The sequence below is a fragment of the Lotus japonicus genome, chromosome 3 (genome assembly GCF_012489685.1).
Source record: "Lotus japonicus ecotype B-129 chromosome 3, LjGifu_v1.2".
NCBI classification, from domain to species: domain Eukaryota; kingdom Viridiplantae; phylum Streptophyta; class Magnoliopsida; order Fabales; family Fabaceae; genus Lotus; species Lotus japonicus.
This window is the reverse complement of record NC_080043.1, coordinates 5,084,902-5,107,416: the sequence shown is the minus strand read 5'-3', so window position 1 is coordinate 5,107,416 and position 22,515 is coordinate 5,084,902. Positions and strand designations below refer to the sequence as shown.

The following is a 22,515-nucleotide window of genomic DNA, read 5'->3' as shown; positions in this document are numbered from 1 at the left end:
GAGATGAGGAGCGCCAATGCAACTCAAATTCTTATCAAGAATGAGGAAATATTTCACAAATGTCAGAAATAAGAAATATTTCATGAAGATCAATGACAAACATTGTAAAATACTTTTTTTGAGAAATGGAGCAATTTATTTTTTAAAGCTGAAAGTTTTATTAGATGAAAATTGATCGATAATACAAACGACACTTAGCAAAGTGAGCATGGTCCCCTTCAATAATATATAGGAAAACTTAAAAAATTACTATCCGCTATTGGGCAAAAGACCTTGGAATCAAATTGCTTTGGTGCACCCACAAGTAAAACTTTTAAAATACAGCACCTAAACACACCTGCACAAAATGCAGGATAAACCCCAAACAATCAACAAAGATCTTACCCTGATCAAGCACCTAACAAACCAAGACGAGAAGAGGCAATTGTCGAGGAACGAGATGAAGAACAAGCCACATAACCCAACAAAAACAGAGCCATCTCGCCATTGGAGGGATGCAAATCAGAATCGAACATCGACTAGAAAGTGAAAGCATAAGATCCAGAATGGCACAACACCGAAAACAAACCAAGACAAAGAGGAGCGCCGACGAGACTTCCATTTTCGAAGCACAAAGCAAAGCAAAGGAAGCAGCCAAAACCACAACACCTCACAGGGCATAAGACCAACCCAAAACCCACTCAATGATACACTACTCTTGCGACCTTTAAAGAACCCAAAAACCCAAACTAATAAGAGGAAATTCCGCCTCCAGCAACACCCTATCCTCGCCATCAAAGCCACCACCCCACAAACAGAACCCAGAAAACCACACTGAAGCCAAACCGAACAAAGACGATAAGAAGCAGGAGCGAACGAAAGCTACAATCCATGAAGATCTTGACAAACGAGGGCCTGAATGGTAGAAAATGCATCATCACTAGTATCATATGTTACAGAGCCAAAACCTCTGAACCTTTGCGAGTCATGGTTGACGATTACCTTTGCGTCAGAACTTCTCCACGGCGAGAAAAAACTTCTCGCTGTCTTGAATTATCATAGTGGTATGAAAAACCTACAACAAATACCTTGGCAGATGACATAGATTTAATTACTTGAATAACACAACAAGGGTTCTTCGTTGTGTGTGTAGTGAATTTAATCGGAACAGGCCCACGAACGATGGACAAACATAGCAAACCGAGGAGAGCAGGAGGAGGCAAGACCAGAGGCGCACATCTTCTCCAACCGGAGTCAATCGGCTTCAGAAATGCAAGATAAGACTGATCCACTTTGAACGGTGAATGAGGAAGCTTAACGAAAGGGCGAAAGAGGAAAACAAGTGAAAGGGAAACGAGAGGGAGGGTTGTCGTCACACAACGACGCGGAATGTTGCAGAGGGTTTATAATATACTAAGAACCCTCAAGTCCAAATATTACCCTCGAGGGTTTATTAACAACTCTCATGAAATTTTTTTAGTCGACACATTAATTTTTTGTTGAAAATTTTCAAAATTATTCATGTTGCAGAGTTTTTGTTTGAATTTTTTAATGTTAATAAATTTAGTGTATACAAATAAACATTCAGGGTTCAATAGTTTTTTGGAATTTTTTTTGAAAAATACGTTTTAGGTTGCTTTGTTTTGGAGAATAGGGGTGAATTTCCGGGTGCTTAAGTTTGAGTTATGAAGGAAGAAGACGAAGGGGATTATGAAGAAGAAAAATTTGGAAGAGATGGTTGATGGGTATAGAAAGTGATTCTAAAAATTTCAGTATCAAACTTGATGCGAAAAGTTCATGTGGTTACCCCTCAACTATAGTAAACATACATCCTCCGGTTACTAGTATAAGCAAACAAACAACATTTTAGATTCATTGAATAAATGTTATATCTAGTCATTAATAATGACTAGATACATAATTTATTGAATGAATTTAAAAACTTATTTTTTACTTATAATAGTGACCGAATGGTATATGAAATATTGACTGGTTAAAAATGATGCAGGAAACTTTAATTGGATTTGGATCTAAACATGTTTTTTTGGATCTGGTGCAAAGAAATTTCTTACATAAATCCTATTTGATTCCTCTTCACAAGTCACAGACTAAAAACACATTTAAACCTAATGAAAATAAAAAAGATGACGCTTTGAACAAAGTCAAAATGGTAAAAAGTGACTATTAGACTATATATGTATATTAAATATCAGACTATATTATACTACATTATACGGTTGACTACAACTTTGTCGGTTTATATATATACCGGTGCACGTAGTGCAATGCACGAGAAATTTCTTTTCGCAATTGAAAAGACAATTAAGCTTCTAGAAAAATTGATAATGAAACATTTGAATATGCGAGATCAAAACTATCATTTATCCAAACAAGAGTTACCAAAGTGAAATTAAATACCATATTCATCATTAAAATTAAGATCTCATGCAATATGTTTCTTTTCTGACAAACTATCAAATCCCTTAAGGAAAACGTTTTAATCTGTAACATATTCTTTAATAAAATGTTTCACATTAGTAAAGTAGTTAATGCAACATCAGCTTTCAATTTAGCTCTCTATTTAAACAAATGCCAAGTTGAACATTAGCATCCAACAAGTAAACATATAGTCCATTTTTCTTGAATCTAATGGCGAATATTAGCATCTATTTTATTTTAGTGGTTTTCGTTATTGCTACCGTAAAAGCTACAAACCTTGAAGATGAAAAAAAGTATTTACAACAATGTGCACTGACTATGGGGCCAGTATGTGGAAGAAGCGTCATTGGCAAATTGTACGGTCATAACAACACTATAATTTCCAAAGATTGTTGTTATAAACTTATTCAAACAGGATATTCTTGCCACACCAAAATGACAGTATTTGCTCTTCAATCTAATCCTAATTCTACAAAGGTAGATTGGATTCCTACTCTAATCAAGAGTGATCGAATTTTTGACAAATGTGATCAAGTTACCAAACCCGAAAGCTCTAAATTTATGGCCAAGTGCATAGAAAAAATAGGCTCTCAGTGTGGAGAAGAATTGTTTGACAATTTAACCCATGACAAGAACGTGACTAAACCTTGCTGCCAAAAGCTTGTGAAAATGGGTAAGAAGTGCCATATTAGTTTTACAAAGGCTTTAATTCGCTTCCCAGAAATGAAGGACGCCAATGCAACTGAAGTTCTCAAAGAGAGCAAGAATGTATTTTACCAATGTCAACATTTGAAAGAATAAATCTTTCCTAGAGATCAATTGCAACTATTGTGGAAAATATAGTTGACATCTTTTTTGTGACATCATTTTCAGTTGATTACTTTGAAGATGCAATCTCGACCATCATATTTATGGTGTTTCTAATGTTATAATTCAGCATACCCTTTAATTCGTTTACTTTCAGTTGGTGTTGATGTTTTTTATTCATAAAAGGGATCTGGAATATGGAACTTTGACGTGCATTAGTTCTAGCTACCCTCATCAAAAATATTAAAACAGTATATATATGCTATATTAGGAAAAAAAAAAAAAAAAAAAAAACTCATAAGCTAAGTAAATTATAAGAGATATTTCTACGAGTAGTTATATATATAAACATTCTTGCATAAAGCTTGTGAAAACGGGTAAGAAGTTTTCCATATTAGTTTTACGCAGGATTTAATTTGCTGGGCACAAGTCAAGAAAAAGAGTTTGAATTGTGTCTATTAAAAACAACATTTTAAAACAAATATTAGTTTTTTGATTTTTTTTTTTAAAGAGAGTGATTGTGTAGTGGATAAGATAAAAGCGTAAGGGAACAAAAACAAATAAATCACACAAGAAGTTTATCTTAGGGAACCTAAATCAAAGGGCTACGTCCCCGCCTTGGTATTCACCAAGATTCTCCACTAGTTCATCCAAATATCAAGGACTTCTCCTTCACACGTATTCTACAGACTTCTCCTCACAAGTATTCTATCGGACTTATCCTAAATCCAAGAAAAGATTTTTCTTCTACTTAGATTCTCATCAGAAAGAGCGATGTAGAAATATCAAGATCTAACAACTCTTGAGTATTGTGATATAAGATATGACACTAAGAGAATACTAAGAATATTTCATAGAGAGATGATTTAACATGTAGGATCTCTGAAGATGAAGATGAGAGTATTTTGTTTTCTACTTGAAGAGGCTTTTTCTCACTTTTTAAAATGTGGCTTGGTTAGTTCTACATTTTTAGATCTTCAAGTCTTTATTTTAGACTTCTTCTAAGAGGTTTAGTGACATTGTAATGTGTGTACCCTTCCATTAGTTTAGACTTCTTCTAAGGATCAAACATATATCTGTTTTGCATTTAATGTTCTTGCCTGTTTGATGTGCTTTAGCCAGAGATATTACCGATAAATAGAGAAGAAAAAATGGAGAAGAACATTGGTACTAAATTTCTAATGAACCATCACAAAGAAAACCACAAAAAGAAGGTCAGTAGATTTGGTTGGATGCTAACTAGCATTAATCCTATCAACAAAAACGGAGTAGCTTTGAAAAATCTATGTCTACAATACTCCTACAACGTTACTTAATGGGGATCGAATTCACCTTTTCTGAAACTGTCAACTATCACGTCCATTTTGTGCAGAAGGAAAAGCAATAACTCAACAGGCAAGGCCAAATCAATGCACAAACCAAGAGACAAAGGAAAAGGCGAGAAGAAGCAGAAGACATCCAATAGAGATTTCCTCTATATAATTAAAACTCAATCGCCCATCACTTTGATCATAAGAGAAAAAGAGTCGTTGAGACTAAGTGTTGATCAAGAGCGTCAAATACAAACAACACAAGGAGGAGGAGGAGGAGGAGACATCAAGAGTGTTGCATTATACACCTACATTGATCAAAATCCTAATGTTATTCTGTCAAAATTAGTATTCTTTTGGAATGAAAGTGTTTCTTGCACGTATCCCACACGCCTCCATCTCACACGCCAGAGTACAACGATGGTAACTCGGATCTACTCATCCGCCAAGTCTCACGCGATTTTTTTTCTCATTGAAATGTTGAATCATAGGATCTGTAATAACAACGGTTTACTCAACAATGATAACTTTTTTCCTTCCTCCCATACGTGTTTATCCTGATTCGTCTATCAATATTTCTCAGCAAGCTTTGAAGAAACCATTTTCAAAGAACATGAAACATTAACAAGGAGCCTTGTATGTATAAATACTAGCAGATGAAAGGGAAAACAGTTTATTAAGCACTTTGGTTGCGCACCCAAGGAAAAAAAAACCGTTATGGTAATTTACGAGGCTTGACACTAACAAAAAAAAGCAACTGAAGTAGTAGATCCAAATCCCAGTTACAACTTCAATACACATCTCAAAAGTTTTCTTAAGAATATTCATTCACCTTCACTCTTCCAACTTGCAAACTCCTCAGTCATAAGACTTCCGATCAGGAACATAAACTCTCGTATAGGTACATTCATATCATAATTAAGAGAAAATAAACGCATAATGTCATCATAATCACCACAAAACATGCTAAAACCTACTATCTACATGATCACACAATCTATAGTAGATCCCTATCACCACCATGAGTATTCAGGACTGCACATTATAAGTGCCTATACAGTCTGAAATAAAATATCTTCAGAATAAGAGAAGACACAAAATAATACAACACAAAAGAAAGATAGAAACTCTGTTTAGAGACTTGTCAATCTGCATCTCCTGCCTTCTCATTCTGGGACTGCCACTTCCACTATGGGGGTAAGGAAACAAATTTGCATCAGAGACCCCGAAAATCCTCGTCAAGACCATCTCCCCGAACATGCCAATCACAGGGTTAAAGAAACTAGTCATAGCAGCACCGCCAAGATAAGGTAATCCATTGGCACCGTGAGTTCCGTAAAGGTAGTGCTGCTGATAATGTAATGGCCGTGATTGTGAGTGGAAATAACTTGGATAGAGTTGCTCACCTTGATGTGGATTCGATGCCCGGTTCGAAGTTAACATAGCATTCAAGTTGTAAGGAGGTGGCCTCTGAGGTATTCCAAGACCCATCTGGAGTTTCTTGGATTCAGATTCGGAATTAGATGTTCCGCGGCCGTAAAGGGGGACTAATGAAGTATGAGAGATCTCAGCTTTACAAATTGGGCATGTTTGCTGCTGGTCTGGTTCGGCTGAGGAGCTCTGAACACTGAGCCATTTGTATATGCATGGCCAGCAGTACAGATGACCGCATAGCGTGACCACAGGATCATGCGCTGATTCCAAGCAAATATTGCAATCAAAACAACCATTGTCACTACTGGAGATTGGTGACTCTGCTGAAGTGGATTTCAATTTTTGTTTCGGTGAGACTTCCCCATTAGAATCGAAGTATGTTGATTCCATTGAATTTTCTCCCACAGCAATATAACCTGTTAAGGATTTCAAAAATGTTAGAAAGCTCCAATTATTTTAGACACACCAGATCTAAGAGAAGAACCAATAAGATCAGAGATTCAGATGACAACTAAAACTTCAGAAAGCTGAATTGTAAATGTACTTCCTAAACAAATTTATGATGTTGAATAAACTTTCTTTCTAAAGGGTAACTTGTAGTATTATCAGTTATATTTTACCTCCAATAAGCATGGCGCAGAAGCTACTTAATATTTCCAGGAACACCCAAATATATGCAATCAACCTGGAATTTTATGATATTGTTCCAATTTGAAGTAATAACTAGAGATCACAAATAAAATTTATTTATTTAGATATGCCAAATGTTCCTTACTTCCTTTAACCTCAAACTCAATGTGTGTGCTAATACATTTAGTTTGTATAGCAACGCACTTACAACAATGTTGATTTCTTAAGAAATGGTCATTTCTATGCATATGATTGATTCATATGCCCGAGCCACAAATCATTACATATTACAGATTAATTTATAATAATTCATCATGATCTTCAACAGAGAACATTTCTATATTCATTGATCCTGCAACTAACAAAATGCAAGAGCCAGTATCTCATTATGGAATACACAAAAATTATCTCAGACCAAAGAAACACCGTTTATTAGTTGGTCATGGATGTCAATGATGATAGCCTAATTTCCAGAAGAGAGCCCCAACACAAAGATTTTCTTCCCAAATATATTTGGTTATTTCACAATTATTCATAAAAAATTCCCACTTTTACATTCCATTAGACAAATTGAACCAAAACTAATGCAGATTCATCATTCATCCCTAAAAAACAGAGCAATCAAAAGGAACCTTGAAAACGATACCCCAGATGAAAATTCAATGCATGCAAACCATTTTAGGAAACAAAAGCCAATACCCATTTCAAAAAATCCAATTTTGATCCCAAAACACAGAATGAAAACCAAAATTCTCCATCTTACACATCGAATTAGAACAACCACAGACAATTACATAAGAAAAGGAAAAAAAACATACCTTTCGAAAAGAAGAGATTCAGATGGCAATGGGCAATGAAAACGGATTGAAAGAAGAGAAAAATGAAGGCAGCTTCAATGGAAGAGGAAATGGAAATGGAAGGAAAATGGGTATGGAGGTTGAGAAGGAAGCAATGGACGAGAGGAAAATGTGGAAAAGGAAGATTATGAATGAGTGGGGATGTGGTGGTGGCCACCAACTATTAAACTAATTGTGTATTCATAAGGTTAAATAAAATAATTTTGTGGATAACTTACACAACCTAAAAATAAATGAGATTCTTTGTTTTAATTTTAAGATATTGATTATCTTCTTAATTATAACGCCATTAAGTACTTCTTTTTTAATTTCAAAAACCAAAGATATGATGACACGTCCATGCTGGGATGATTGATCCATGTAACCATGTTAGGCAAGAATTGGGGCACTTGACCCCCACAAGATTTTGGCATGATAATGACCAAATAATAATATAGTACTCTATTTGTCTTTTCCTTAATATTTACACATATATTAAGAAATTTAAAATTAATTTGGTGAGGAAGTCTTCTCCTCACCAGCACTGATGTGCCTCCTTGATTATGAATATTCGGGATCTTTTGGCTAGAGATTGGGAGGTGAGGCTTTCTCGCATGTTAAGAGAAGGAAATGTTTGTGCGGATTTTCGGACAAAGGCTGAGGCTCAGCTGTCTTTGCCTTTGTGTTTTCTTCGGGATTCCCGAAGGGAATGGCATCGTTGTTGCATGCGGATGCTATTGGGACCTCTTTTGTGAGGAAGTAGTTTGTTGTTTTCTTTCTTTTTTCCTTTTATTTTTTGGGGCCTACCCGCCCAAGCACCAAAAAGAAATAAAATTAATGATTTTGTTTCTATCAAAATTATTACCTAACTTTCTAATATGTCATTTATCTCTTTTATTAATTTTGATTATTATTATTCTCTTTAAATTGTAAAAGTGACAAATAAATAGAAACAAACAATATCAAAATAGTTACAAATATATAAAAACAGAGAGTATTAGATAATAATAATAGCATATGTATATTGTGAGAGGTTTTATTGAGGAGGAAGGCTTTAGCGGTATTTATGAGAACTCCCTACTATCCATCTAAAACTCTCTTTCCATTATATTTTTTTTATTCTCCTAAATTAGGAGGTTTTGAGGAATTCAAAACTCTTGAATAAGGGAATGACTTGCCTTTCTCTCCTCTCTTGCGCTCCCTTACCCTTCTCTTCAGAGATAAACAAACATGTACCGCACTATCACTTAAACTAATAACTCGTTTATATTGAAAATTATATTTTGGTTCTACGGGCAAAGCCCATGCTTCATTAGATAAAAGAAACGAAAGATGGCGTGAATGGTGTGAATAAATAAAAGAAGAATTTGCAAATGGAAGATGGCGACACCATTGAAACATCCAGTCATCCACAGGATAAATATATAATAGATGCCAAAGAGAAGCTAAAAAAGCATAATTCCATTTCAAGGCAAATTTAAGATGCATGTATTTCCCTTCAACCAAATACACTAAAGATGAGAATGAAAAATCCATTTTATATCCCTGAGACCTAACAAAGTTCATTAGATCTAGAACATTGTACCCTTGCATTGTCAACAGTGTTCAATGAAAAATGAAAAGAAGCAGAAGCCAAAGATGCAAAATCAATTTAAAATGTACTCTAGTTTAATGGTAAATTTACTTAACATATTGGTAACTAGTAGAATAATCTAAAAAACAGAAAATAAGGATGCATCGATAACTATACAGAGCACAATGAGTATTTAAGCAAGCAAATTATCGAAACTTGATACAAGGGCTAAGAGGTGTAGAAACTAGAAGAAATTATAACTTTGGAAAATAGATACTAAATGTTACTATACGAAACACAAGATAGGGTAGTTATCACCGACTACCCCATGATTTCCGCCAAATAACATAGTCAGCGCAGCTACATCAATGTTTCTAGCAATTTTCCTTCGCAACATAGAGCATGGCTGTATAAGTTTATTTCCAGCAAATGTCATCATCACTTACCACATCATACGAACTTTTCTATGCTCGAGGTCAATGTTGACTTGGGCACAGCACCAATAACAGTATCTTTCTTCTCACCATCCCTGAAGATCATAACAGTTGGGATACTTCGAATGCCATAACGAGTAGCAGTTGAAGGGCTCTCATCAGTGTTAAGTTTGTAGCACTTGAGCTTCCCAGCATATTGCTTTGCAAGCTCATCAATTATGGGGTGGATCATTCGGCAAGGACCACACCATGGAGCCCAGAATTCAACCAAAACGGGAAATTCAGATTCAAGGACAAGCGATTGCCAATTTGCATCAGTAATAGAAGCCACTGCAATGCACAAAAATATAAATTATTTAACTCCAAATTGCTGTCTCAAACAAACGAAGTTTCTCTTGAAGTATGAAGGAAAGTCATTAGAATCCACATCAATTTATTACAATGATGAATGATGCTGAAAAGAAGAATATGAAAACCAAATAAAAAAGGACAAGCAGGAAACTGGAAAATACTACCAGAAACTAACAATCTATGCTTATGTTGGATTGATGGAAAAATATCTCAACAAGAAACTAGGCCTTATTAAGTTCATTTAATCAATGCAAAGAAAATATAAGAAAACTATGAATAAAGAGCATCTCAGTGCATATCACAGGAAATGCATCAGACCAACTATTCTGGACCATTACATTGAATAACTAATATATCCTTATCATCTATGAGAACCTTGAACTACAGCCTGGTGACCTGGTCAGAATAATAATTCATTTCCTACAAAGAAACAACTTCCTCACAGTCCTTATCTAAATTGATTGAAGACTCCTACTACAATACCCAACATACTTATATATAAAGAGACACATCTCCCATACAGGACCAGCTCACCCATCTATCTAGCCTGCTTAGTTCACTTTTTAATCAAAAGTGCCTTTTCCATCACTCAATGCAGTTCACACCAAAGTTCAACAGACATCCTGAGAGTTGCCATCACCCTACTGTTGTGCCATCTAGATCTTCATCTCAAAACAAATCGTTAGTGCCATCTGTGGGAATTCGAGAAGATTCTATTGCCACACAAATGGTGAAGGCGAGGAAAACCACTAACAAGTAACAACTAATAACACCACATACAACAAGCTGCATCAAGTCCCTCTTGACCCTGCAATGGTCTAGAAGCCTTAATTACCCCTGAAAATAAAAAAACTCCATTCCATTTTATCCCTTAGGTATGAACACATATCCATCTCATTAATTCACCACTTACTTACATTTTCAATGAAGTCAACACCAGTGTGAACCCTAACTTGGTGCCAACTATTCTAAACCTTAATAACTTGATAACTAATCTATAGTTATCATCTATGACAATCTTGTATCACAACCAGGCCCACATAAAAATTAAATTCCTATAAGGAAGCAACTTCATCACTATCCATATCTTCCTCCTCAGTTGAAGACTCCTACTACAATTACTACCCATCATACAACAACACACCATTTCTCTAGCTCTATTGCTAACTTAAGCAATACAGTACCATTTCACTTTCTCAGAAGGGTTTCATACTATTTCCCAATTACAAAATCGAATCATTGAAAGCTAACCTTCAACGGCGGTATCCTGAGCCTCACACACGACGCCGACGCGTGCGGTGCGATTAACAACTCTGGCAGCGGCGGCGGGCGAAGCAGTGAGGCGAGTGGAGGCGATGGGCCTGGGTCTGGCCTTGAGACCCGCGTATTGCGGCAGCTTGGGGTAGCTCCGGCGAGGGGAGAATACGGCGGCGGCGGTGGCGGAAGGGCGAGGGAGAACGGCGAGGGATTCGAGCACGGTGGCCATGGCGGAGTGAGAGTGTTTGGATATTGTTACCACTTGTCGAATGTGCGGACGAAGATGAGAGTTGAGACTAATGACCAATTTAATGCAATTTTCATGGATTTTATACCAGCTGGCTGTACCAATGGAAACATGCCATGTCAGCATAACTTTAGTCCTTGACGTTAAAAAACACAAACAGATGTTAACGGAAGGTTGAGTTTGAAAGTTGAAAAGTTTGAAATGCTTCAATTTAGTCCTTATCTGGATTTTCCCCCAAATTTAATTAATAAAAAAATAAAAAACTAGAAACCCAGCAACAATGATGAATCTTCATCTCCTTGACAGAGAAACAAATGTGTAGGGTTCTCTTCTTGTTCTTTATTCTAGTTCTTCAATGGCGTCCACAACTTTTTTTTTTAGCATAAATATAAGTATTTCCATTTAAGCTATGATAATTGGAAAAAATAATTATAATTCCCACTAAACTAATCTATCAATTGGAAAAAGGGCTCAAATGTTATGTCTTTAGACAGTAATCAAGACCAACATTTTCAGGTTATAACATAGAGCTTCTCTGAGTTGAATTTAGTCTCTAAACTCACCGATCTTGAAGCAAGTTGAATCGATCCCGGTCTGATTCGATTGGATCTGAGAGATGGTGGTCGGTTATGGGTTGTGGGTCGCGTGAAGAGGTTGGTGATGGTGGTGGGTGGGTTCTGCGTTTCTGTGTGATGGGTGGGTTGGGGGTTGCATGGTGGGTTTTTAGGTATGATTCGATGGGATCTGAGGGGTGGTGCTGGGCTCTGGGTTCGGGTTAGCATGAAGAGTTTAGTGATGGTGGTGGGTGGGTTCTGGGTTTTTGGGTGGTGGTGGTGGGTAGCTTGGGGTGGCGTGAAGTGGTAGGTGATGATGGTGAGGTTTGAGAAATGGGGTTTCTGTTTTCTTCTTATTTCTCTAATTGAGTGTGTTTTTCACGTCATCATTTTTTGTTGATTGAATCCTGTGAATGGCAAGAAGCAATTTTGATGTTATCTCCACACTCCAATACTTGAACTGAACTTTGAAAGCTTCGTATCACATGCCCTGGATGGAACAATTTATGTGTCTAAGAATGTCTTCATTTTTGTTTGTGCTGCTGTTGGTCTTGATAGTTGCGTTTTTGTGTCGAAGAAGAAGAGGAAGGGCATGTAGAGATCTAGGAGTTATCTGGTTTCAGATCCGAAATGAAATGTTTTGGGATTTTCTAAGGTTTCATTACTTCATGATAAAGGAGATGAAGATTCATCATTGTTGTTGGGTTTCTGGTTTTTATTTTTTTATTAATTAAATTTGGGGGAAAATTCAGATCAAGGACTAAATTGAAGGATTTCAAACTTTCCCAACGTTCCAACTCAACCTTCCGTTAACGTCTGTTTGTGTTTTTTAACGTCAAGGACTAAAGTGACGGTCGTGTGACACTTTAGAGGACCGCGAGGTGAATAAAATTCATTCAGGGACAAATGTGAAGTCGGTGGACACTTTTGAGGACCAAAGTGACCATTTACCCCTTTTTCCTTACTAGGTTTTCCCAAGTGGGTTTTCTCCTAGTAAGGTTTTAATGAAACCTTTTCTATAAAGCCTTTTTCCAAGGGGGTAATGGGTGGGTTAGTTTTGGCAGTAGTAGGTTTGCCTTATATTGATTTCTTTTCAGTCTTTTTTCCTCCATCCTTTCTTACTTGTATTGGGATTAAAGTACCTCTTGTACTTCTTTTCAATATAATTCATAGTGCATTAGTGCTTATCAACAAAAACAAATACTGTCTCCCTTAGGTTTTATCGGTCATTATTTATTTTAAATGATAAAAAACTATTATTTTAATACCGCCTCGCTTCGCATCGGTTGGGACATTGTTATTCGTAAGTCGTAACGCTCACGGTGTTTGGATCTCGAGGGTGTCTATTAGTTTTGGGCACGGGAGTGCTTTCGTAGCAGAGATTTTGGCAAAGGAGATAAGTCTAAAGTATGTTTGGGACCTGCAGGAACATGGTTGATATGTTTCAACTGATGGTTCGAATCGTTGGACAAGTACCACAACTCAACGTTTTTAAGGAGTTACTGAATTGGAACTAAGGTGTACGAGTTACTTATATCCGAAGGAGAAGAACAATGCAATGGACTTCTTAGCTAGACAAGCTTCTAGAGAGAATTCTCCTCAACGTGTTTGGCGGCTTCCTCCATCTAATGTTATTGCGTTGTTTTTCTAATTTTGTATGACGTTTGAATTTTCTCTTGTAATTAATTTTTTTTCAAATGATATCAATTATTTTAATCAATTACCTTCTTACTTTAAAAGAACAACACATGAATAATAGAGATCTAACTCCTACTATTCAAAACTCAGGGATGAAGAACACTTCACAGGGCAAGTGCACTATGGGTACTCATCCATTGGCATTTGCATATGCTCCGGGAACTATGAGCCCATAATCAACCCAACTCAGTTATGATTTACCAGACTGGGCAAAGAGGAATCAAGTTTCTATAAACTGAACTCATAGGCCTTTCAAATGAACGTCTTTGCATTTACAATCAATGGAACTCAGCCAATCCGAGTTAGATTGGATAGTATCCTTGAAGTAATCAGGCGACGCAACTTGGCTCACTTTGTGTCCCAATTTGACAAAATTGACAAGATCCATATTTGGGATGGTCCAATAAAGACCAAAACATTGTCTATTTTGCCATTTTGCTGAAGATGTTTTGTCCCCTCAAAAGGTCAAAGGCTTTGGTCCCTTTGCCTCCTTGCATTCTTTATGAATGAGATGGAAGGTGTTCTTCTACCAGACATGGGAGATCTTAATCCTATCAGAAAAGAAACGGTTAGGATTTCTCACATTCAAAAGGCACATGATGAACATGTCGTTTAACATGTCTAATTTAGGGAGACTTCAAACTCCAGTTCGCGGAAGAGGCTAGTTCAACAAAACAAAGTAGTTCAATTATCGCTTTTCAGAAAGCCCAAGACCTCTCTACCCAAGGCGGTTTTGATTCATATGCTTCATACCTTCATACTTGATGCACTTCACTTCTTTTAGGGAATATTTCCTTGGTTCTTGGTCCTCATACCAAGAATTCAAGCTATTAGGAGCTTTCTTAATTTGATTTCATGCAGGTCCCTTAATTCATCTTTGCCAGAGATAGTTTACCCCTTCCATATCTTGATGTAGACTATGCCAACATGGAAGGCCCTGCTAAAGTCTACGGCGTAGAAGGACCCCCTTCTCCTCAACAAGTAACTAACATACTTTAACAAGTTCCAAAATAATACAATACAGGTTTAAATACATGATTGAACAACCAAGACTTAAAGTATTAAGATCACAATCACAACTAAAACCTTACGATACATCATACAGTTATGCTCAAATAATCAAATTCGTGTCAAATATGGATCCTCTTATTATATCAAATAAATCTGGTGTTTTTTTAATGAAAAAATACATGACAACTAGTTTCTATGTTGAAAGCAACTAGAACAGTAATTTAAAAAGAAAAAAAAGGGAATATAAACCCTATCTATCTGTGATGTCTTGTGGTAATGGTTAATAATACACAGGTGCTTTCATTGCTCCAACAAAGTGTTCAAGACAAGTTCCTCTCGCGCATTAGAGATTCTAGCTTTTCAACATCTTCAGGAGTGTCAACACCATGGGCATCGTGGTCAACTTTTATTACCTAGAACAGATAATAAAAAGTAACTCCAAACATCTTTTATAAGAGTGTAGAACATTGACATGAATGATCATGGCACATCAGCTGATTAAAAACTCAGTCCCTTTTATGGATAGTCAATTTTTTATCTGAAGGAATTAATAATAAAGAACTTAAGTGGAACTGCGGGATACTTTTCCCACATTTTAATGCAAATTCCTATTGAAGAAAACCTGTAGCTCCACTATTGTTTCGTGGAACACTTCCAAGTTCCATGTACACCTCCTCAGCCATGTTTTTGGAAGCTTTAATTACTATTCTACTTGAGAACAGAAGAACATGACAGTAATAATAGAACATCTTAATATCCAATTGAGCTGTTACTATGTATTCAGTTCAACAGTCAGACAACTTATTTTGTTATCATGGTGGCTAAAAGCTACGGAGCATTTTTTCAATATCAGAGAACCTGGAGATAAGATGGTTTCGGAAAACTCAAATCTAATGTCAAGTTGGCAACCAGATCTTATACTTGGGTTTGAATGCTAATATTGATTATTACGACTAGGGGATTACTTGAGGTCAATTTAAAACAATCAAGTAAAAAAGCTTGAAAATCTATAGATAAATTAATAAGGACTTGTATAAAAAATGTACCTTCATCTTATAGCCGTTCTCAAGGACCTTAAGCTGCTCCAAGTCCTCCTCGAGTTGCAATGGGGTAGGTTGAAGGTCTGAGTAAATCTTTAGAAACTTTGCATCATAGCTCTAGCAGATGGTTAGACAGAAAACTATTAGCTCACAATGAATCAATAATGGCATCAGACAAATAAACTATGAGCATTGATTGTTATTGTGCCAATTAAAACAATTTATTTAATATTAGTACCTGAATCCCAAGATGAAGCAAATAAGGGAATTGTTGATTGACCTTCCCAGACCTGTAGTAAGTATGCAGGGATTTATACAATTTTGTATAATGTAATCATCACTGAAAATTTTAACAACTAATTCACAAGTAATATGTTTTGTGAATGGAGGAACAATTAAGATTGAAAATGTTACTTGTTGAATGGGATTAACCCTCGTGAAAAATAGATCGCATAGCCACGATTGTCGACCACGCATTTCACCCTGTTTGGATCATTTGCATCTTCGGGCTTTAAAGACGTGACTGCAGTGCTGAAAACTGCATCTGGAGCTGCCTGTAAGGAACATGACAGATAAAAGTATGACCAGAAGAGTAAAAATCCAACAATGAGATATACATAGAAATTTTTTCTTTTGGCCATAACATTAAAAGGTTTTAATGTGAAGCTTATCAAGATCACCTGATGCTATTTTAAACAAATGATTTGGAACAACAGAAATTGTTTCACACTTTCACTAGTTTGTTGAAAATTGAAGTGCATATATGACATAACAGCTATTAATTTTTAGCTAATAGAACAATATTCACATTTTTTGTGGGATGGAAATAATTTATTATAAAAACTTACCTGCAAAGCTTGGACTATACCATCTATTATTTCAGGTTCAATAAGTGGTTCATCCCCTTGAATGTTCACCACAATATCATACTTTTTCCTAAGCTTCTGTACAGCTTCATTGCAACGCTCAGCACCTAATAAGAAAAACGAGTATGAAACATTGCAATGGGGGAGAACACAAGACATTGAATGGCTAAAATATGCACCTATTTGCTTACCATTTCGGCAAGATTCTGCTGTCATTATGACATCAGCCCCGAATTGTCGACAGCAGTCAGCAATCCTTTCATCATCAGTTGCCACAACTAGAACCGGACAAAATTACCAAACAAACATCAGAGAAGTAAGTCAGATGCACGAAATTGTGAAACTGCATGTTTTGTTTTTGAATATAATGCACCAAACAACAAGCATATATAATACATGTAAATATGCCTATACCACAATCAAAACCATATCATGATGTGTTTGAATTAGATTGCCAAGATAGCTATTCATGCCAAATTGGAGGAAGATCATGTCGATAGACTTACCAACATGATCCAATGTAGCTGCCAGCTTTGCCCTTTCCCATGTTCTCTGTCACATTCAGCCCAAAGTAGGTGAGATACATCATAATCTCACCATTAAATAAAAGGTTCTTGAAATAGCTTGATATAATAAGAACAAGCGAAAATGAAGGTCTCATACTTAACATGCATATAAAGTATAAACAAAGAATTCAGTTAGTTGTGCAAAACATTTACAAGTGAGTAAGTGCAAGAGTTGAGAGGTTAAAAAGATAAGTATACTCAATGACTCTGCATTCTAGAAGAAAACCACTCCTTTATAGTTTGAAGTTTACATGCCAGAGAAAAGTCAACCATTTATGGTACAATTCTTTGAATACTAGTGTTATCAAATATCCGCTATGCAAGAGTTGAGAGGTTAAAAAGATAAGTATACTCAATGACTCTGCATTCTAGAAGAAAACCACTCCTTTATAGTTTGAAGTTTACATGCCAGAGAAAAGTCAACCATTTATGGTGTAATTCTTTGAATACTAGTGTTATCAAATATCCGCTATAGCGGTTTTTGGTTTCTGCCATGGCCTATATCCCGCCATTTGACGGCCATATTCCGATATCCATTATTTGTCATTTATGGCGGGATTTTGACTTTCTGCCATGACCCGATCCGCAATTAACAGCAATGTTGAATACTGAACAATTTTGGTGATTTTTGGCTAAACAATTCATTAGCCACCATCTAATATGAATACTGAACTAAAAATCGAGAATTCACAAAAATTCACCAATTCAACTGAAAAAACTCATACTGGGTCTAAATTAGGAAACAAAAATCACCCCACAAATAATTAAGTAAAAAAAACAGATTTTTTGGTCCACCTGAATCATGGGCTTGCCAAGGATTTGAACCAATGGCTTGCCCTGGAACCGAGAGGAGGCGAACCGGGCGGGTATGACGCCGACGACCCGGCTCCGGAATTTGCGGAAGCGGGTCATGTAAACGTGAGCGCCGGCAGCTGCTGCAATTGCGCCCCCGGCCAGAATTCCATGGACAATCCATGCCTTCGTGTTGTTTGAAGAATCAAACGACGAAGAAGATGAAGAAGAAGAAGGTGAAGAGCAAATTGCCATTGATGCGAAGAGTTGAAGAAGGAACGTGGAAGATTCAGAGTGTGTGAGTGGAAGTGACGGTGGAAAATTTAGATCTGCTTAGGCTATGTTATACTATGTTTGAGTTGCGTTATGTGCACGGCTCACAATGTTTTTTTGTTTAAATAAGAATGGTTGGTTTGATGTAATATTTTAAAAAATTAAAATCCAGATTTATTGTGTTAAAAGATAGGGTTAATCTATGTACCAAAAAAAAAAAAGATAGGGTTAATCATTAAATTATTCTCTATTACTTTGTTTGATAGAGAGAAATTTGGGCTGAGAGATGAGAAAGAGAGAGTTAGAGAGGAAGGAAGAAACATGTGTGTTTGGTGAGAGTTAGAGAGGAGAAAAAGTAATGGGATCCACCCCATTTCGTTATCTCAATAAATTGGATACAAATGAATTGGTCCCTATTTTATAAAAAAAAAAAATCTTCTCAAATTTCATACTTTAATGGCGGCTTGAGACTCGGTAATCAGAGCAAACTGCTAGAAAGTGTTAAATATTTCGAATAATCATTTTTAATTTCAAATTGCATTTTATTGGCAGTTTGGGACCGACAGTTTTTAGTTTTACAATCCTACCATCATAAATTCGGAATATGTTTTATATTAGAAAAAATTATTTTTAAACACAAAAAAAGTTAAATTTTCTCATTTCCATCTTTCATCTATTTTTATTATACCAAACAATATCTAAGTTGACTCTATTTCTCATTTTTTTCTCTTTAACCAACTTCTCTTTTCTCTGTTACTCTTCACTACCAAATAAAACGATATGTATTTATAAGGGAGTTCGATTTTAGTCTACGAAAAAAACGTTTGATCCATATCCACTACTATGTGAAAGTTGCATTTAGAGTGAGATGTCATGTTAGGAACATCTTTAAATTTCTATGGTCAAATTACTCTTCTTTTAACCTCAGTTATCTTTAATACTGGAGTAACAAGTAGTAGTAATGAATTAGAAGTCGTCCCATTTTATGAATAGTTAATTTTTTATCCGAAGCCATTAATGATAAACAATTTAAGTGGACTTGTATAAAAAACGTACCTTTATCTTATAGCCGTTCTCAAGGACCTTAAGCTGCTCCAAGTCCTCCTCGAGTTGCAATGGGGTAGGTTGAAGATCTGAGTATATCTTTAGAAACTTTGCATCATAGCTCTAGTAGATGGTAAGACAGAAAACTGTCAGCTCACAATGAATCAAATAATGGTATCAGACAAATAAACTATAAGCATTTGATTGTTATCGTGGCCAATTAAAATAATTTAATATTAGTACCCGAATCCCGAGATGAAGCAAATAAGGGAACTGTTGATTGACCTTTCCTGTAGACTTTAGTATGTATGCAGAGGGATTAATCAAGTTTAACATAATGTAATCATTACAGAAAATTATCACAACTATTTCATAAAAAAGATGTTTTGTGAATGGATTAAGATGAAAAACGTTACTTGTTAAATGGGATTAACCCTCGTGAAAATAGATCGAATAACCACAATTATCGATCACACATTTCTCTCTTTTTGAATCATTCGCATCTTCAAGCTTTAAAGATGTAACTGCAGTGGTGAAAACTTTACAGGCGGTCTCAAATGCAGTTTTCACCACTGCAGTCACATCTTTAAAGCCCGAAGATGCGAATGATCCAAACAGAGTGAAATGTGTGGTTAATAATCGTGACTATGCGATCTATTTTTCACGAGGATTAATCTCATTCAACAAGTAACGTTTTCCATCTTAATTGTTCCTCCATTCACAAAAATATTAATTGTGAAATAGTAGTGAAAATTTTCTGTGATGATTACATTATACAAAATTGTACAAATCCCTGCATACTTACTACAGGTCTGTCTGGGAAGGTCAATCAACAATTCCCTTATTTGCTTCATCTTGGGATTCAGGTACTAATATTAAATTGTTTTACTTGGCACAATAACAATCAATGCTCATAGTTTATTTGTCTGATGCCATTATTTGATTTATTTATTGTGAGCTAATAGTTTTCTGTCTCATCATCTGCTAGAGCTATGATGCAAATTTTCTGAAGATATACTCAGATCTTCAACCTACGCCATTGCAACTCGAGGAGGACTTGGAGCAGCTTAAGGTCCTTGAGAACGGTTATAAGATGAAGGTACGTTTTTAATACAAGTCCTTATAAATTTAACTATAGATTTGCAAGCTTTTTTGCTTGGTTATTTTAAATTGACCTTACGTACTCCCCTAGTTGTAATAATCAATTAGCATTCAAATCCAAGTATATGACCTGGTTAATTGCCTACTTGACATTAGATGTGAGTTTAAGATCTAGATCCCTGATGCTATTTTAAACAAGTGAGATTTAAAACAACAGAAATTGTTTCACTAGTTTATTGAAAATCGAAGTGCACATATATGACATAACAGTTATTAAGTTTTTGCTAATAGAACAATTTTCACATTTTTGTGGGATGAAAATAATTTATTTATTTTTTAAAATAAAAACCTTACCTGCAAAGCTTTGACAATACCATCTATTATTTCAGGTTCAATAAGTGGTTCATCCCCTTGAATGTTCACAACAATATCGTACTTTTTCCCAAGCTTCTGTACGGCTTCATTGCAACGCTCAGCACCTAATACGAAAAGTAACGAGTATGAAACGTTGCGTTGGGGAGACACAAGGCATTGAATGGCTATCCAATGTAGCTGCCAACATGATCCAATGTAGCTACCAACATGATCCAATGTAGCAGCCAGCTTTGCCCTTTCCCATGTTCTCTGTCACATTCAGCCCAAAGTAGGTGGGAATGAGATATATACATCATAATGTGAACCCAGTATAGTTTCTATTGTGGTGATTTAGTGTTAATTTCAACCATGACCTAGGGTCCATATATTATTTTGTATTCTAAAACTTAATATTAAAACATACTGTATCTCGTCAGAATCAACAATTCGTGAAGATTAATCAAAAGGAAAAAGAAAAGGTAGAATCTCACAGTGAATTTTCTATTCTTCTTCTTCTCTTCGTGCGATGGCAATTTGCTCCACACCTTCATCATCATCTTCTCCTTAGTCTTCCTCCTCGTTCGATTCTGCAAATTCCGGAGCCGGGTCATCAGCACATACCCGCCCTGGTCTTAGTTCCAGGGAAGCCAATGGTTCAGGTGCTTCTGTTGGTGGTATTCTAGCTAGAGGTGGAAATAGTGCATAATAATTAGAAAGAATATCAACTACATAACTTAGCAGAATAATTAGAGTAAGATGAAGTTTATAGCCAAAGAATATAATGTACTACTAGCTAGTGAGTGAAGAGAGAGGGAGAAGGAGTTAGGGAAAACGTAGGAGCTTGGAGTAATGGTTTATGGTGACAGGTTAGGAGTGGGATCCAATGCAAATTGCAGATTGAATGGAGTTGGTAAGGAGAAATGGAGATAGTTAGAAAGTGCATGGATGAGTGTACGTTTAAATAGAAAACCAGGTGAAGGTGAGCACGTGCTGCAACTGAATGAATGTGAGAATTAAGGTTAGAGTTTAGACAGACGGATGCCGCATTTGAGAGAGAGAAAGAGAGGAAGAATGTGGGATATATATTTCTTGTTTAGGCTTTGCTCTCACTCGGCTCTTTTGTCTAATTTTCATTTTCTACTTGAGTTTCAATTCATGTAATCTCTATTGTACTTAGGATTAAAGCACCACTTTGTGCTTCCATATTTGATTTACTTAGGTTTATAAAAAAAATGATGAGAATCATTGGATGTAATCTTTTAAAAATGTAAAAACCAAATTTATTATGTTAAAAATTAAGGTTAATCATCAAATCAAATTAGTTTTTTTTTTTTGAAATTAATCATCAGATTAGTTGAGAATTCGATTTTATCCCTCCCTAGAAAAAAATTTGGTCCATATACTACTCTGTGAAAGCTGCATTTAGAGTGACATAACATGTTAGGTACATCTTTAAATTTCTTTGGTCAAATTTACTCTTCTTTAAATGCTTTTGTTTTCAGATTGATATATATATTTCAGGGCGGGAGATTTCTTGCTTTCTAATCTGTTAGGCTGTCAATGTCTTTGAGGGTTAGTGTGGTACATCTATACTGCAGAAGTGGAAGTGTGTTAAGTGAGACTGTTTAGCCTTTAGTGAGACTATAGTTGTCTCATTTCTATTTTTGAATCAGGTTCACTTTCTTCAATTCAATTTGATTTTGGATATATATTTATTGTACATGTGGCCAAACATCATATAGTACACTAAACTGATGAAAATGTATAAGGAACTCTATAAAATCTCTTTTGTCCATATGGAATTTGTGCGATGAGATCAGTGTCATGGGGTCCATCTAGCATTCTAGCTTCATTGTGGTGGTTGGGTTTCATTAGACTCATAGCATTATCTTTTAAAATGTGTTTTATAAGAGAGAATT

General features: G+C 35.8%; 3 protein-coding genes across 4 annotated transcripts; all 3 read right to left on the bottom strand.

Moving 5' to 3' along the window:
• Window positions 1–5,415: 5,415 nt before the first annotated feature.
• On the bottom strand, window positions 5,416–7,617 carry LOC130748841 (E3 ubiquitin-protein ligase RMA3-like). The gene is made up of 2 exons (XM_057602086.1): window positions 7,418–7,617; window positions 5,416–6,385 (listed from the first exon to the last, which is right to left on the bottom strand). The coding sequence occupies exon 2, from the start codon at window positions 6,357–6,359 to the stop codon at window positions 5,613–5,615; it is 747 nt and encodes a 248-aa protein (XP_057458069.1). The 5' UTR covers window positions 6,360–6,385; window positions 7,418–7,617; the 3' UTR covers window positions 5,416–5,612.
• Window positions 7,618–9,074: 1,457 nt separating this feature from the next.
• LOC130748649 (uncharacterized) lies at window positions 9,075–11,362 on the bottom strand. The gene is made up of 2 exons (XM_057601883.1): window positions 11,045–11,362; window positions 9,075–9,772 (listed from the first exon to the last, which is right to left on the bottom strand). The coding sequence occupies exons 1-2, from the start codon at window positions 11,277–11,279 to the stop codon at window positions 9,459–9,461; spliced, it is 549 nt and encodes a 182-aa protein (XP_057457866.1). The 5' UTR covers window positions 11,280–11,362; the 3' UTR covers window positions 9,075–9,458.
• Window positions 11,363–14,673: 3,311 nt separating this feature from the next.
• LOC130747709 (3-deoxy-manno-octulosonate cytidylyltransferase, mitochondrial) lies at window positions 14,674–21,464 on the bottom strand. 2 transcript variants are annotated; one of them, XM_057600726.1, is made up of 9 exons: window positions 21,088–21,464; window positions 20,597–20,866; window positions 16,973–17,018; window positions 16,658–16,744; window positions 16,449–16,573; window positions 16,015–16,154; window positions 15,839–15,890; window positions 15,607–15,717; window positions 14,674–14,973 (listed from the first exon to the last, which is right to left on the bottom strand). In XM_057600726.1, the coding sequence occupies exons 1-9, from the start codon at window positions 21,205–21,207 to the stop codon at window positions 14,881–14,883; spliced, it is 1,044 nt and encodes a 347-aa protein (XP_057456709.1). In that variant the 5' UTR covers window positions 21,208–21,464; the 3' UTR covers window positions 14,674–14,880. The 2 variants fall into 2 exon arrangements, with proteins under 2 accessions (XP_057456709.1, XP_057456710.1); XM_057600727.1 differs by lacking the exons at window positions 20,597–20,866; window positions 21,088–21,464 and adding an exon at window positions 17,828–18,191.
• Window positions 21,465–22,515: the final 1,051 nt, after the last annotated feature.